Below are 16,159 nucleotides of genomic sequence, written 5' to 3'. Positions count from 1 at the left end.
TAGACCAGGCTGGTCTCGAACTCACAGAGATCCGCCTGCCTCTGCCTCCCGAGTGCTGGGATTAAAGGCATGCGCCACCACCGCCCGGCTAAGGAGCCTTTTTTCAAAAAATTAAAATGCATTTTTATTGTTGTTATGGTATGTTCACATACATGTGCAGGCAGAGGAGAATGTTCTGGAGTCAGTTTTGTTAGTTTGAGGGTTCCATCTGATGACTCGGGTCATCAAGTTTACATGGCAAGCGCCTTTATCTGCTGAATTGCCTCGCTAGCCCCTTTGCCTTTATCATGATCTCCTCCCCTTGTGCCCACAGTCTATAGCTAGTAACAGGAAGTCAGCATGCTGGCCTATATAGGTCCCTCCCACGCCAGGATCCACGGAGTTGATGTACTTAGTCTACAAACTGGCTTTAACACAGGCTGTCTAAACTGCTCGCTGGCGGCTGCCCCATGAGGGACAGGTGACTGCATTCATTGTTAGCTGCTGTGTTTGCCTTGCAGGTCAGAGCATTGTGAACAGGCTACGCACCTCACTCTTCTCCTCTGTCCTAAAGCAAGAGGTTGCTTTCTTTGATAAGACCCGCACAGGAGAATTGATTAACCGCCTCTCCTCAGACACTGCACTCCTGGGGCGCTCAGTGACTGAAAACCTCTCTGACGGACTGAGGGCTGGGGCCCAGGCCTCGGTTGGTGTTGGCATGATGGTACGTCAGCCATTTCCTCTTGGTGCTTTCTGTCAGGGCTCTCGGGGCCAGGCTTTTGAGCATGAGGGGCTTGAGATGTTCTTGTCATTTTGTAAGCATATAGAACCAAGAACATTGCCCCAGACTGGGACATGGGGATTATCTCTCCTGGCCTGGCCTGTATCTCTCTTGAGGAAGTATTAATCTGAAGTTTGGCTTTTCCTGAAGATGTGTAAGACCAGGGTGTGAAGACAGCCAAGAATGTCAGGCCAAAGAGCCCCTTTGGGAACCAAGTGTCAGGTTTAAGGGGTGTAGACCTCATTTTCTGTGTCCCTGAAAGAAATCTGTGTTCTACAGCTATCTTGCTCATCTCTGATGGTTCAACCCATCTCAGCTCACTCTCCAGGTAGTATTTGTGTTCCAGCCATCCCTGCTGGCCTGAGTAGCTTCTGAGTATGACCTTAATGTTCATGGGACAAGAATAAAAGGCAAGGATTGTAATTCAGTTGACAGAGGGCTTCCCCAGCAGGCACTGAGCCCTAGGCTCAGTCCCCAGTACTGTATAACGCTAGCATTGTGGCATATTCCTGTAATACCAGAACTCAGGAGAAAAGGCAGGAGAATCAGGAATTTAAGGTCATTCTTGACTACACAAACTAGTTTGAAGTTAACCTTGATAATATGAGAGTATGTTAAAAACAACAAAAACCAAGCCAAAGCAAGGGACAGGATATAAAAAATGTATTGCCAATTACTTAGCAGAACTGTGATCTGAGAGTAAGAAATAGATGAGTGTAACATGAACGGGGCCTGGCTTGTTGGGGTTTCTGTCCCGCCTGGTACCCCACAGCCGGCAAGCCCCAAAGAAAATCACACAGAGATCTCCATAAGTTATAAAGCTGATTGCCCCATTAGCTCAGGCTACTTATTAGCTCTTGTAGCTTATATTAACCCATTATTCTTATCTGTGTTAGCTATGTGGCTCAGTATCTTTTAGCCACGCAGGTTACATCTTGTTTCTTGGTGGTCTGGGCTGGAATGGGAGGAATGGGCTTCCTCCTTTCCAACATTCTCCTGTTCTCATCTCCCTACCTCTACTTCCTGTCTGGTTGACCCGCCTATACTGCCTGCCTGGCCAATCAGCGTTTATTCAAAATAAACAGATTGACAGAATACAGACAATTCTCCTGCAGATGAGCAATTAGCCAATCTGTCTTTTACCTCTACACTGTAGGCTTCAATGTTACACTGCAATTTTAGGAGCCCCTGTGCCATTGATATTATCTTCTGTGCAAGTGAGATTTGGCACATTTTAATAATGTATTGCAGAGTCACCAGCACCATTTAAAACAGTCACCACATTGCAGAGTTGAGGGAGTCTAATCTGCTGATTCGGAAGGTTCTTGTAGAAGCAGGTGGATCTCCATGAGTTCAAGGCCAGCCTGGTCTACAAAGCAAGTTCTAGGACATCTAGGGCTGTTGCACAGAGAAAACCTGTCTCCAAAAAAACAAAACAAAAACCCAAACATTTAAGCCGGGCAGTGGTGGCTTACACCTTTAATCCTAACACTTGGAAGCAGAGGCAGATGGATCTCTGTGAGTTTGAGGCCAACATGGTCTATAGAGTGAGTTTCAGGACAACCAGGGCTACACAAAGAAACCCTGCCTTAAAAAACAAAGAAAACAACAACAATGAAAAACAAAACCAAAAGGTTCTTGTTCTTTGAGCTACTGTTGTAGTTAAACTGACCAAACCTGGCTTTCTGGCTCTAGGTTGCTAAACTCTGGAAATAGTTCCCCCGCTCTAACCTATGGCGGTTGTATTCAGATCCTATGTATGTTGCGGAGTGTTTTGGTGACTTCTCTGACTTCTTGATCTAGATGGGAAAAATTCTGGACACTCAGGGCCCTAGGGTGATTATGGCCATGTTTAGAACTCATGATGTCGTTTAACCAGTGCAGAGCAGAATAGGCCTCTCTGCTGAGCCCTCATTCCATCGTGTCCCTCTCTCTGCTGTTGAAGATGTGTCTAGCATATTAAAGCATATGAGAACTGGCCAGGGGATATGTTGTTTATATCTTCAGCAGTTGCAGCAACTGTTTTCCTTGGTAGTGACCCCCTGGAGTTTTTGTGGTCGTTTGATGTTGAGGCAGGGTCTCACTATATAGACTAGTTGGCCTGGAACTCACTGTGTAAACAAGGCTAATTTCTGACTCATAGAGATCACTCACCTCTGCCTCCTCCTGAGTGCTGGGATTTAAAGGCCTGTGTCATCACACTCAGCTTAGATGTTGGGTTTTATAAGGATTAAAGATGCCAGGAAAATCCAACCCAAACAGGAGGCATGGCCTGGAGACAGTGTCTTCCTGCCTGTGCACTGTAGGTCTGAGGATCCCTTGTCACAGGAACAAATGCTCTTGACTTTTGTTCTTGACAGTTTTTTGTGTCACCCAGTCTGGCCACCTTTGTTCTGAGCGTGGTACCTCCGATCTCTATCCTCGCCGTGATTTATGGGCGATATCTACGGAAACTGTCCAAAGCCACACAGGACTCTTTGGCACAAGCCACACAGGTACTAACCTCCCATGTGTGTGTTGTCTAGGTGCGGGGCTCAGAACCACAGGCAGAATGCATGATGTGAAAGGTGTGCTCCCTCCCAGCCCCAGGGAAAGAGACAAGCAGCAAATGCCTTCCTTTTCTCTCAGTAAACCTCAGTACAGATGTGAAATGCTCTACTCCTGGCTTGCTGTTCACCCCACAGTACATCCAATCTGCTGTATAGCCCAGGCTGGCCTGGAGCTCACTGTATAGCCCAGGCTGGCCTCAGATTCGTGGCAATCCTCCTGCCTCTGTCCCCCAAGTGCTAGGATTACAGTTGTGAACCTCCATACCTTGCAGTTATCGATTTCTCAGTTTTTTCTCACTGCTCCTGGTAGGACAAAAGGCTCATATGCCAGCTGTGGTGAGACACACCTGTAAACTCAGCATTTTGGAGTGTGAAGCAGGAGCATCATGAGTTTGAGACTAGCCTAGGCTCCCTCTTTAGACCTTTTCTTAAAAGATAATAAAAAAACCCCGGAAACTAATGTACTTTGGGAAAAATGTCTAGCTGGCACCATGTCCATTATTAATTCAATAAAATGGACTGTGTAGCACTGTCTTTTCTCAAAAAAAGAGATTTGTTTTATATATCTATAATCTATATCTATATAGTATAGGTAAATATAAATTCAGTTACTCCCAGAAGCCAGAAGAGGGCATTACACCCCTGGAGTTGGAGTTACATTGTATGGTACCTGATGTGGGTGCTAAGAATCCTCTACAGTAACATTACCTGCTTTCAACAGCTGAGCCATCTCTCCAGCCCAGCACTATCTTTTAAAACCCAAAATAACTTGTATTTTCATGTTCTAAAAAGCATGCTTTTTTGTAATTGGAAATATGAAAATATCAAGCAACATAAGTATAGATAATCCTATTTGTCCACAATTCCAGATAATCTAAAATCCAGATAATCTTCAATAATTCAGAGTTAATGTCATTAATGTTTTGTGGTTTAGTCTTTCTACCTGTCTTTTTATCTGCTCCCATATTACCTGTCTTTCTAAAGTGTGTGGGGACTGTGTGTGTGTGTATATCTGTGTGTGTGTGTGTGTGTGTGTGTATTTGTGTGCCTGTGTGTGTATCTGTGTGCGTGTGTGTGCGCGTGTGTATCTGTGTGTGCGTGTGTGTATCTGTGTGTGCATGTGCGTGTGTGTATCTGTGTGTGTGCGCATGCGTGTGTGTATCTGTGTGTATGTGTGTGTGTGCGCGTGTGCGCGTGTGCGCGCGCCCATCCATACCTGCACATACCCTCAGAAGCCAGAAGAGGGCATTTGTCTCCCTGAAGCTGGAGACGCCACTCACTGAGGTTCATGCGCCCAGGCTCAGTTCCTCAGCGAGAACAGTAAACACTCCTAACTCTGTGACGTTTCTCCCACCCTACAGTTTATACTTTTCTGACAGTGAGGGGGGCTCTTCTTTGCTCTCTACTATGTGATCTTACTTGGCTGTGCTTCGCATCCAGCCTTCCCTTGGCAGCATATTGGACAAGAACCACATTTTAATTTTGCTGTCAGTTGCAATGTGACACACCTCCTTTCGCCATGAGTGTGTGTGTGTGTGTGTTTTATGTGTGAGTGTTTTGCCTGCATGTGTGTCTGTGCACCACATGTGTGCTTGGTCTCCATGGAAATAAGAAGGCATCAGATCCTCTCAAACTGGAGTTAGGACAGTTGTGAACCACACGTGGGTACTGGGAATCAAACCTAGATCCTCTGCAAGAGCAACAAGTATTCTTAAATGTGAAGCCATCTTTCCAGCCCCTTGCCGTGTGTTTGAATTCTCTTAGCTAGCTGAGGAACGTATTGGGAACATAAGAACCATCCGAGCTTTTGGGAAGGAGATGATGGAAGTGGAAAAGTACAGCGGTCACGTGGACCAGTTGCTGCAGCTAGCACGGAAGGAGGCCTTTGCACGAGCTGGCTTCTTCGGAGCAGTAAGTAGATCATTGTGGACAGTGAGATTGCAAGAGATTTTCATTCTGTGGCTCTAGACAGTAGAAGCGAGTTATTTCAACCCTAAGAATGACTTGGACTTTAAACTGTTTTTATGGAAGAAGAGAAGAACAAGAAAGTGGAATAAGGGAAAAGAATGGCCAAGATCAAAAACACTGATGACAGCTTATGCTGTAGAAGATGTGGGGTAAAGGGAACACTTCTGCATTGCTGGTGGGAATGCAAGCTGGTACAGCCTCTTTGGATGTCAGTGTGGTGATTCCTCAGAAAATTAGGAAACAACCTTCCTCAAGACCCAGAAATACCACTTTTGGGTATATACCCAAAGGATGCTCAACCGTGCCACAAGGACATGTGCTCAGCTATGTTCATAGCAGCTTTGTTTATCATGGCCAGAACCTGGAAACAACCTAGAAAACATTTTGAGTTGAGGTAATCCAGACCCAGAAAGACAATTATCACATGTACTCACTCATAAGTGTTTTTCAAACATAAATCAAAGAAAAACAGCCTACAAATCACAATCCCAGAAAACCTAGACGACAATGAGGACTGTAAGGGAGACATACATGGATCTAGTCTACATGGGAAGTAGAAAAAGACAAGATCTCCTGAGTAAATTGGGAGCATGGGGATCTTGGGAGAGGGTTGAAGGAGAGGGGAGATGCAGGGAGGGGAGCAGAGAAAAATGTAGAACTCAATAGAAATTGATTAAAAAATTTAAAAAAAAGGATATTTCAAACATCAAAAAATAAATAAATAAATAAAAGGGAGTCAGAGGCCTAGTTTATACTTTTGGGTTCCAAGAGGCCTTAGTTCCTACTGACCACTTTCTTTTCTTCCTCCTGTAGGCTGGGCTGTCTGGAAACCTGATTGTGCTGTCTGTCCTGTACAAGGGGGGCCTGCTGATGGGCAGTGCCCACATGACAGTGGGCGAGCTCTCTTCCTTCCTCATGTACGCCTTCTGGGTTGGACTGAGCATTGGAGGTATATCACGTCAACAGGCTTTGTGGGTACACACTGAAAACCAGGCCCCCTCTGAACAGCTGTTCTTGCTGTGCCATTCCCTTCAGCAAAAGTGAAATCACATGAGTGGAAGAATGGGTTCCCTGTTGGGCTGGGGCCCTAGTGTCCTTCCACAGCTCAGGGCTATGGGGGAGCTGTGTTTCCCAGCCTGCCGTATGGACTGTGTCTCCCAGTGCCCAGGGGAGAAGGGAGTGGTTAACAGGAGTGGAGGAGCCCCTGGGCCTGCATGGTGAAAATTTCGCCTCACACATTTTGCTGCCCCAAGTTTTAACCTCTCCAGATTCAGTCTCTCTTCCTTCTGTCTTCCTCAGAATTCGTAATACGTTTTAGTCATTTTTTTTTTTTATTTTGTTCTGTGACCATTTCCTACATCCCACGTACTAGGTCATTCTGCTTCCCCAGTCCTCTCTTCTCCGCCTCTGTCCTTCTCAGTTCCTCTTCTCTACAGATCTCTTCCCCACACTCATGAATTTTTGTTTTGTTTGTGTCCCATAGAGTTTGGTCTGGACTCAGAGTGTGTCTGCATTTAGAGCCTAACTCTTGAGCTTAGGAGCTCGCCCGTGGGTAATGGCTGTCCCAGAACCTGCTGGTAGCCAAGAATTCAGCAGTGAGCTGTAGGACTCTTAGGACCCTGTAGGACCCTGTAAGACCCTTTCTTATCCTTTACAGTGCTGGTCTCTTTCAGACCTAGTGTGTGTAGCCACAGCTCCTGTGAGCTCACAATTGCAGTGGCTTGTCGTGCCTAGAAGATGGACTTTCATATCTTGCTCCTTCTCTTTCCTCTAGCATGCTTCTGGCCCATTCTTTGGGAAATGTTCCAAAGCCTTGGTAAGGGATGATATAAATGCCCTGTTTAGGGCTGAGCTCCCAACTGGATCTCTTGCCAAATTTTAGCATCTTAGCTGAGTCTCTGTATTCACTGATGTTTGCTACAAGGAGAGGGTTCTCTGAGAAAAGCTGAAAGTAGCGTTTGTACATTGGTATACACATAAATCTTTAAATAAATCTAAATATTTAGTTTTTTTTTTTTTTTTTTGAGAGCCTTGCTTTATAGCACAGGCTGGCTTTGGAATCTGTCCTCCTCAGTCTCCTAAGTACTGGGATTACCAATGTTGGCCACCATACTCAACTTTTTTTTTTTTTTTGAGACAAATTCTCTATGTAGTTTTTGCTATCCTAAAACTTGCCATGTAGACCAGGCTGGCTCAGAATACACAGAGGCCTTAGACTGATTTCTAAAAAGCAACACTGTTGCACCCCAGTTTCGGCACAGTCATTCTCTTCCCCAGAGTGGCCCATTTGTTACACAGTTGCTGAGCCCACATTGACACATTGTTGTCAAAGCTAACGTTAGGCTTATTCCTGCTGTTGTATACACATTGAATGGATTGGACAAATGTGTGTGGTCCTGGGTTCACCATCATAATCTCACAAACAGCCGCCTTTGCTGCCCTGTGTATTTCCACTTCCAGCTGTTAATTCTTCCACCCCTGGCATCCACAGGTCAGTTTTTACTCTCTGTAAAGCTTTGAAGATTTTAAGTGTCATGGGGTTGGAATCAATTAAGCACACAGCGTTTTCTGGCTGGTTTCTTTCCCTTATTAATGCACACTTAAGATTTTTTATGTCTCCTATGGCCTAATAGCTCCTGTAGAATCTTTTTTCTTGGAATTTCAGTTCGCATGGGTAGGCCCCCGAGAGATGCTTACTGAGCTGTCTGAGGAGGTCGCTTTCCTTGCAGTACTATGTGATCAGTGTGGTCACATAGAAGTTTCCCTTTTGTTATCAGCAATCTGGGAAACCTGAGAAAGAGAAACTGTAGGCGAGCTAGGGTAAGAAGTGGATGGACGGAGCAGCTCGCACCAGCCAGAGCTCCTTCAGTGAGAGCTGCAGATTTCACGTTGACAGGCGCAATTGCCAGGACTCCCCAGGCCAGGAGGAGCATGTGGCCTTTCTCGTCAGCTAACGATGGACACTTCTGTCTTTAGGTCTAAGTTCATTCTACTCGGAACTCATGAAAGGCCTGGGCGCTGGTGGGCGACTCTGGGAGCTGCTGGAGAGACAGCCACAAATGCCTTTTAATGGTGGGTCTGAGGTGGGGCTCTTCTCTGCTGGGGTTTTAAACAGCATGATTTGGACAGTTAGAGCAGTATTATGCCCTCCTCAGAGAGTGGGCCACTGCCACGAGGTGGCCTCTGCTTCAGAGCAGGGAGAAGAAAGGTGGGGATTCCCACGGGACACTGGTGGGCACACTTCCAGGAATGATCAGGAAGTGTGGGGCTGAGGACATGGCGTCTACACCAAGGGCAGGCCAGCAGCAAGCAGGCCTGGTGTCAACAGGAACACCAGGTGGTTTTCTAGACTCGTCCTTAGAGATTCTGACATTTGTGAGGGTTTGGAGGAAGATGAATAAAAGGCTTTACATTTCTTGACATTTGGGGTGATTTGGTAATGCTGGTGCTACGTCGCAAGGATTATCTCCTCCTTCGTCATCAGCTTCCCTTGAGCCTGGGAGATGTGGGAGGAAGTAACAGCACTCAGCACTCAGGGGTACCTGCACGTTGCTAGGTGCCTGCAGTGCAGTGAGTAGGCTCGTGGTACTGTCCAGTATGACGAAAGCTAGGGCATGAAATCCAGTGATGAATGAGAAGTGGACTCCATATCAGGCCAAGGTCCCACTGGGGCTAAGCAAACCTTTGACCCTCCTGTGGCTCTCACGCAACCCTCGTTGTTGTGTTTTTAAAATGTTTATCTAGGGTAGGAAGAGCTCTGCAAAGGAGCTACTTGAGTGCAGTGGCTCTGAGAAAAGTTACTGAGTTGAGCCTGGCGGTGGTGGCACACGCCTTTAGTTCCAGCACTTGTGAGGCAGAGGCAGGAGGAGCTCTGTGAGTTTGAGGCCAACCTGGTCTACAGAGCTAGTTTCAGGACAGTCAGGGCTGTTTCACAGAGAAATCCTGTCTCGCACAAAAAAAAAAAAAAGGAAGGAAGGGGGGAGGGAGAGAGAGAGAGAGACAGTGACAGTGAGAGACGACAGTTACCGAGTGGGAAGCAGATTGCCCCAAGAGTGAATCTTCACACGGCACTTAACTTGAGCAGGCTATTGTGTACGGCCTTAAATCCTCCTAAGGAAAAGTGGCACCTCATGTTTGTAAGGTCACACAAGACTCTGTGCACATTATCCTATAGGGATAATAGGCCCGCCCCTCCAGCACTTAGGCCCGCCCCTCCAGCATGAACTGTGTTGGGAAAGGACAACCGTTTATGTTCACTTCAGACAGCCATGGGAGCCATGTTCTGCCACGAGCTCCATTTTTATCTTTCCATATTCTCTCTTGTGTTCCAGAGGGGACTGTATTAGATGAGAAAAGCTTCCAGGGTGCTCTGGAGTTTAGAAACGTGCACTTCACGTACCCTGCTCGTCCAGAAGTATCCGTGTTCCAGGATTTCAGCCTTTCCATCCCATCTGGATCTGTCACAGCTCTGGTTGGCCCTAGTGGTTCCGGAAAATCGACAGTGGTCTCCCTCCTGCTGCGGTTGTATGACCCTGTGTCTGGTAGGTGGCATCCTGGCTGTGTGTGTACTCTCCTGTTGCCTGCTCTCATCCCATGCCCAGACGAGATCACTCCTGGAGAAGACTTGTGTGATGCTCTGGTCTTCACACACAGCGCATCCCTCCCCTACGGCTGGATGTGGGTTAGTGTCTCAGGGTTTCTGTTGCTACAACAGAACACATGGCCCAAAAAGCAAGTTGGAGATGAAACAATTATTTGGCTTATTCTTCCACATTGCAGTTTATCATCAAAGTAAGTCAGGACAAGGACTCAATAGGGCAGGAGCCTGGAGACAGGAGCTGACACGGAGACCAAGGAGGGGAGCTGCTTACTGACTTGTTCTCCATGGCTTGCTCAGCCTGCTTTCTTATAGAACGCAAGACCACCCACCCAGGGATGGTGGCACCACCCACAGGCTGGGCCCTCCCCCATCAATCATTAATTAAGAAAATGCCTTAGAGCTAGTCCTATGGAGGGCTTTTCTCAATTGATGTTCCTTCCTTTCAAATAACTATAGTTTATATCAAGTTGATGTATGACTAGCCAGCACGGTCAGCTCTCAGTAAATGCCCTCTAGTGCCAGCAGCCAAGGGTGCTGTGCAGTGTCCTGTGCCCACACTGGGACATTGCTGTGCCACGTGCTCAGGTAGCAATGGTCTTCTGATGCTTCTGCCTCCAGACTGTTCCTAGGCTGGTTTTTTGTTTGTTTGTTTGTTTTGTTGTTGTTGTTGTTTTTAGGTTTTTAAAGACAGGGTTGACCTGGAACTCATGATGTGGATGAGGCTAACCTCAAACTTGTGGCAATCCTCCTGCCACTGTCCCCTGAGTGCTAGGATTCCAAGCATGCCCCACCGTGCCCACTTCCTTAGTTGTTTTATACATAGTTAATCTGGTGACCAGGGGTCCATTTCCATGTAGTAGGGATGCTGCTAAAATTGTTCTGACCGAGGAGGAATTTTTCCTGCAGACCAGGATGGCCTTGAACTCATGGAGAACTGTCTGTGCTGCCTCTGAATGCTGGGATTTTTTTTTTTTTTTGAGACAGGGTTTCTCTGTGGTTTTGGAGCCTGTCCTGGAACTAGCACTTGTAGACCAGGCTGGTCTCGAACTCACAGAGATCCGCCTGCCTCTGCCTCCCAAGTGCTGGGATTAAAGGCGTGCGCCACCACCGCCTGGCCTGGGATTTTTTTTAAAGGATAATTTCTTGTATTTCCTGATCCGTCTGAGTGTCCTCCCCCAAAAACCCAGTTTCCACCCACTCCAACTCTAAAGTTCTGTCTTGCTAAGTAGCTAACCATGCACCTATTGGTGAACCCTTGAGGTGTCTGACATTGGGATCTGGCCAGTGGCATCAAAACCACACCCCAGTACCACCTCACCATGGCTGTGTAAAATGTCAGATTATAAACCATTATTAGTGCTCACTGGCTTCTGAACACTGAGTGTAGAAATAGCCCCTCACCCTTTGCTCTGAAGTCCCAGGCACAGATGAGTAACTGCACTATGCCTGTAATGCGACAGATCTAGGACAGCATCCTCAGGGCAGGAGCACTGGGGTGAAGGGTGTGCACACTATCCCCCTGTTCTTTAGAAGCAGGTTCTCACTAAGTTTTACAGACTGACTTTAGAGTGTGATCCTTCTGCTTCAGCTTTCTAAGTAGCAGGGATTAGAGGCCTGGATCGAGCATGATTTTTTTTTTTTTTGTAATCTATTATGTACTTTATTGAATACAGGTCTTCACCTCTATGGCAAGCACTATTCTCCCTGAGCTGTTTCCACAGCCCAGATATTTTTCTAATTGACTTTCCCCCAGTTTTGGTTTGTGTTTTCTTCTTTCTTCTTTTCTTTTTTGACACAGGGTCTCATGATGTAGCTCTCACTGGCCTGGAACTCGCAGAGCTCTGTCTGCATCTCTCTTGCAAGTGCTGGGATCAAAGGCATGCACCACTGTGCCCAGCTATGTTTTCAGTTGGATTATATCACCCCTTTAAGAGCAAATGTGTGTTATTTTATATGGTTCTCCCTTTTCTTGCCTAGAGTAGATGATCTGTGCATGAACTTTAATTTTTGGATTTAGAAAACAGGTATGACACTGTCTCATTCATTCATAGGATATATGCATATATGTCCTGCATAATCTTAGATGGAATGACAAAATAGACTCCGTTTTCACTTGCAGAACACTTATAGAACTCCCCCCTTGAAGCAGGCCTTACGGTCGCTTCTGATACTGACATGATCAGGAGACTGTAGAGTCAGAAGGCTGCCATGTGGACTGCTAGCCAGTGGGTGCTGTGTGCTCGTGCTCCCCTGTCCCAGACAATTCTTTTTGTAACCAAGGTTCTGCATAAGACATCAGATCCATGGAGCACCGATGTTACCAGGTTGCCCACCTTCCAGCAACCTACAGACTCAGGAAGGTGGCCTGGTTGGTCTTGCCATCCACTAGGGAAATCCTAGTCCTCTGGAAGTCAGACCTTCCAGAAGACCCCTCTTGCTCCGAAAGTCCAAACCTTGTTGGTTTTGGGTTCCATGCAGAAACCAGAAAGTGAGGTGTTGTTGTTTTTTGTTGTTGTTGTTGTTGTTTTGTTTTTTGTTTTTGATAGTTGTGATGGAGCCCAGGCCCTTGCGAGTACTTCCCTGCTAGCCACACTCCAAGTCCAGAGTGTGTGTTTAGTCTCTGAAAATTGCTTGCAGTTTGGGGATGTGGGTTGATTGGTAGACTGCTTGTTTAGCCTAAAAATCTGGATTTGATCCCCAGTACAGCCTTAGGGGGACAGGGGTCAATCACTGTTTGTCACACTCCTATAATCAGAAGTTCAAGATCGTCCTTGGCTACATAGTGAGTTTGAAGTTATCTAGGCTACAAGAGATCCTGTCTAAGAAAGAAAGGGGAAGGGGGAAAAAGAGAGACAGAGAGAGGTGGAAAATACCTGGAATGTTCCCACTGGGTCCTTTCTTTGTTCACTTTGGTTATCAGTCCTGACCTCTGGTGACCTCTTTGCCCCCCTCCACCCAACAGGAACAGTCAGTCTTGATGGCCATGACATTCGTCAGCTAAACCCCGTCTGGCTGAGATCTAAGATTGGGACGGTCAGTCAGGTAAGAAGACAGGCTTCCCTTGCATCTCACTTTTGTTGAAGCTGCTTTTCCTGTCCTTTCTTTCTTTCCTGGCTCCTAGCTGTGCTGTAACTCTGTAGTCTCGAACTCAGAGATCTGCCTAACTCTGCCTCCTAAGTGCTGGGATTAAAGACATGTGTCACCACTACTTAGATATTTTTTGTGTTTGTTTTTCGAGATAAAGTTTCTCTGTAATAGCTGTGGCTGTTCTAGAACTCACTTTGTAGACCAGACCGGCCTTGAACTCACAGAGCTCAGCCTGCCTCTGCCTCCCAAGTGCTGGGATTAAAAGCATGTGTCACCATCCCCATCTTTCTTTGCTTCTTTTGGTCTCATGTTTCCCAGGAGAGGGACCGAGACTTCCAGATGGATTACCCCCGTTCCACAAACCAAATGCAGCTATGTCCCAAAGACACGAAACACTTCATTAGCTGAAGTACTGATTTTTTATTAAGAGCTGAGGCTGATGCTCCCTTGCAGCGTAGAGGGTCTAGAGGGAAGAGAGTCTCAAGCTCTCACTGCTCTTCCCAATTCCCCGTGCCTGGGCGTGGGAATCAAGCGTGCTTTCTTTTCATGAAGCTGCTTGCTCAGGACTGCATGGAGCAACAAAACTGTATCACAGCCAGTTTCTCTCACCATTGTGCACCCTGTAGTAACACTCACACCTTCCGTTCCTGCACTCTGGGGGGGCCCCTCCTGTGCTAGGTTGGATGGTGCAGCCATGGGCACTGACTAGACACCCATGTGTGCGTGAGCATCCCAGGGCTCTGCCAGAATGCTGTGGTCGTGTCTGGTTGTATGTCAGAAAGCATGGATGGCATGGGCCCTTTATCTGTAATGGACGGTAGACAGTTGGATTGGAGTCTTTCAGGCCTTGCTAGCCCTAAAGGAGGGGCTGAGATTGACAGGGATGTCATGGACCAGCAGTTGTGGGCACTCATCTCGGGGTCTCCTTTCTACAGTGTGGTGAAGACAGCAGATCAAGTTGGTCTTGTTCATGGTAAACTGATACCTTTTTTTTAAAGTTGCATTATTTGTTTGTGTACATGTGTGTGTGCACATGCCACGGTATGCACATGGAGGTCAGATGACAACTTAGGGAATTTGGTTCTCTCCTTTCACTGTGTGAGTTCAAGGAATGAATTTATTGAACTCGGCTTGTCAGACTTAACAATAAACACCTTTATCTTCTGAGACATTTTGCCAGCCCCTAAACTGGAGCTTTTAAAATTGGCTAGGTCCAGATCAAAAACACTCCAGCTTATGCTGGAGAGGATGTGGGTTAAAGGGAACACTCCTGCATTGCTGGTTGGAGTGCAAGCTGGTACAGCCCCTTTGGATGTCAGTGTGGTGATTTCTCAGAAAATTAGGAAATAGTCTACCTCAAGATCCAGCAATACCACTCTTGGGCATATACCCAAAGGAGGCGCAATCATACCACAAGGACATTTGATCACCTATGTTCATAGCAGCATTATTGTAATAGCCAGAACTTGGAAACAACTATATGCCCCTCAACTGAAGAATGGATAAAGAAAATGTGGTACATTTACACAATGAAGTACTACACAGTGGAAAAATAATGGCACCTTGAAAGCTGTATGTAAATGAATGGATCTAGAAAAAAAAAAACATTGGGTGAGGTAACCCAGACCCAGAAAGACAAATACAATATGTACTCAGTCATAAGTGGCTTCTAGACATAAAGCAAAGAAAAAAACCAACCTACAGTCCACAACCCCAGAGAACCTAGCCAACATAGAGGACCCTAAGAGAGGAATACATGTATGTACTTAGGAAGGAGAAAAAAAGAAACAACAAGATCTCCTGAGTAAACTGGGAGTGTGTAGGTCATGGGAGAGAGTAGAAAGGAAAGGGGAGGGAGGGAGGGAGGGGAGTGAAGAAAAATGTAAAGCTCAATAAAAACAATAAAAAAGAAAGCAAAAAATAAAACTAAGAACACATAAGATAATTGAAAAAATGGAAATAAAATTGGCTAGGTAAGGTTGTAGAAGATCAGGGCCTCCAGGCAGAGCTTTGTTCTAGGACCGCGTGTCTCTCTTGGCTGAGGCCTGTCCTCAACTCCTTGGTACCTATGGTGCCTACCTGAAATTTCCGACAAATGTGCTGTGTTTCCAATTCTAGGAGCCAGTCCTGTTTTCCTGCTCTGTCGCAGAAAACATTGCCTATGGTGCTGACAACCCGTCCTCAGTCACAGCCCAGCAGGTGGAGAGGGCAGCAGAGGTGGCCAATGCTGCGGAATTCATTCGTAGCTTCCCACAGGGCTTCAACACTGTGGTCGGGGAGAAGGGCATCCTTCTATCTGGTACGTGGTTCTTGAATCTTATTTGTTGGCTCACTCCTGCCAGGTGTGTAACTGCCCTACTGTGTAACAGAAGCAAGAGATTCTTGCCTGGTTCCCAAAACACTGTCCGTCCTTTTCCTTCCTTCCTTCCTTCCTTCCTTCCTTCCTTCCTTCCTTCCTCCCTTCCTCCCTTCCTCCCTTCCTTCCTCCCTCCCTTCCTTCCTTCTTCCCTTCCTTCCTTTGTTTTTCTTTACTAAAGATTTATTTATTATGTATTCAGTGTTCCTCATGCATGAATGCCTACAGGCCAGAAGAGGGCACCAGATCTCATTACAGATGTGAGCCACCATGTAGTTGCTGGGAATTGAACTCAGGACCTCTGGAAGAGCAGCCAGTGCTCTTAACCCCTGAGCCATCTCTCCAGTCCAGTGTCAATTCTAGACAAACATAGGAAAATCTCTTCATCCTTTCTGAAAGGATGTGTTTCCTTCCCTTTCTGCCCACAGCTTCCCTGGGACTGCTGTGTAGTACCCAGGGACAGCCTTTGTTTCCGTCAGAAGAGATGTGCTGCGCAGCCTGGGGCTCTAGGGAAATAAAAAGGAGCCGTGACCTGCCCGAGGAAAAGGAGACTATCCCAAAGAAACCAAATATCAAAAGTTGTCCTTGTTACTGTTCTGTTTCTGTGAAGAGATATCATGACCAAGGCAACTTTTATAAAAAGAAAGCGTTTAATTAGGGGCTTGCTTACAGTTTCAGAGGGTAATACATTATCATCATGGTGGGGAACATGGTGCATGGTGCCAGGCAGGCATGGTGTTGGAAATGTAGTTGAGAACATGGCATCTTGATCCAACGCAGGGAGGGAGGGAGGGAGGGAGGGAGGAAGAGAGAGAGAGAGAGAGAGAGAGAGAGAGAGA

The 16,159-nt window shown here is 46.5% G+C and overlaps 1 protein-coding gene and 1 non-coding gene across 3 annotated transcripts in view; one reads left to right on the top strand and one right to left on the bottom strand.

The window, feature by feature from the left end:
• Nucleotides 1-16,159, top strand: part of Abcb10 (ATP binding cassette subfamily B member 10) — a 37,011-nt gene that overhangs the window by 14,340 nt on the left and 6,512 nt on the right. For both annotated transcript variants that reach the window (XM_005345867.3, XM_026778681.1), the window contains exons 3-10: nt 501-703; nt 3,121-3,255; nt 5,074-5,220; nt 6,091-6,226; nt 8,254-8,349; nt 9,609-9,818; nt 12,840-12,919; nt 15,083-15,263. In XM_005345867.3, the coding sequence (XP_005345924.2) occupies nt 501-703; nt 3,121-3,255; nt 5,074-5,220; nt 6,091-6,226; nt 8,254-8,349; nt 9,609-9,818; nt 12,840-12,919; nt 15,083-15,263 (1,188 nt within the window). The remainder of the gene's footprint in view (nt 1-500; nt 704-3,120; nt 3,256-5,073; nt 5,221-6,090; nt 6,227-8,253; nt 8,350-9,608; nt 9,819-12,839; nt 12,920-15,082; nt 15,264-16,159) is intronic.
• Nucleotides 11,208-11,349, bottom strand: LOC113455979. Its single transcript, XR_003376878.1, has one exon. It is a non-coding gene; the product is annotated as a small nucleolar RNA SNORA43 (small nucleolar RNA).

Source organism: Microtus ochrogaster, chromosome 4 (genome assembly GCF_000317375.1).
Source record: "Microtus ochrogaster isolate Prairie Vole_2 chromosome 4, MicOch1.0, whole genome shotgun sequence".
Lineage (NCBI taxonomy): Eukaryota > Metazoa > Chordata > Mammalia > Rodentia > Cricetidae > Microtus > Microtus ochrogaster.
Note: the sequence above shows the minus strand (reverse complement) of the source record. Positions and strands in the feature narration are given on the sequence as shown.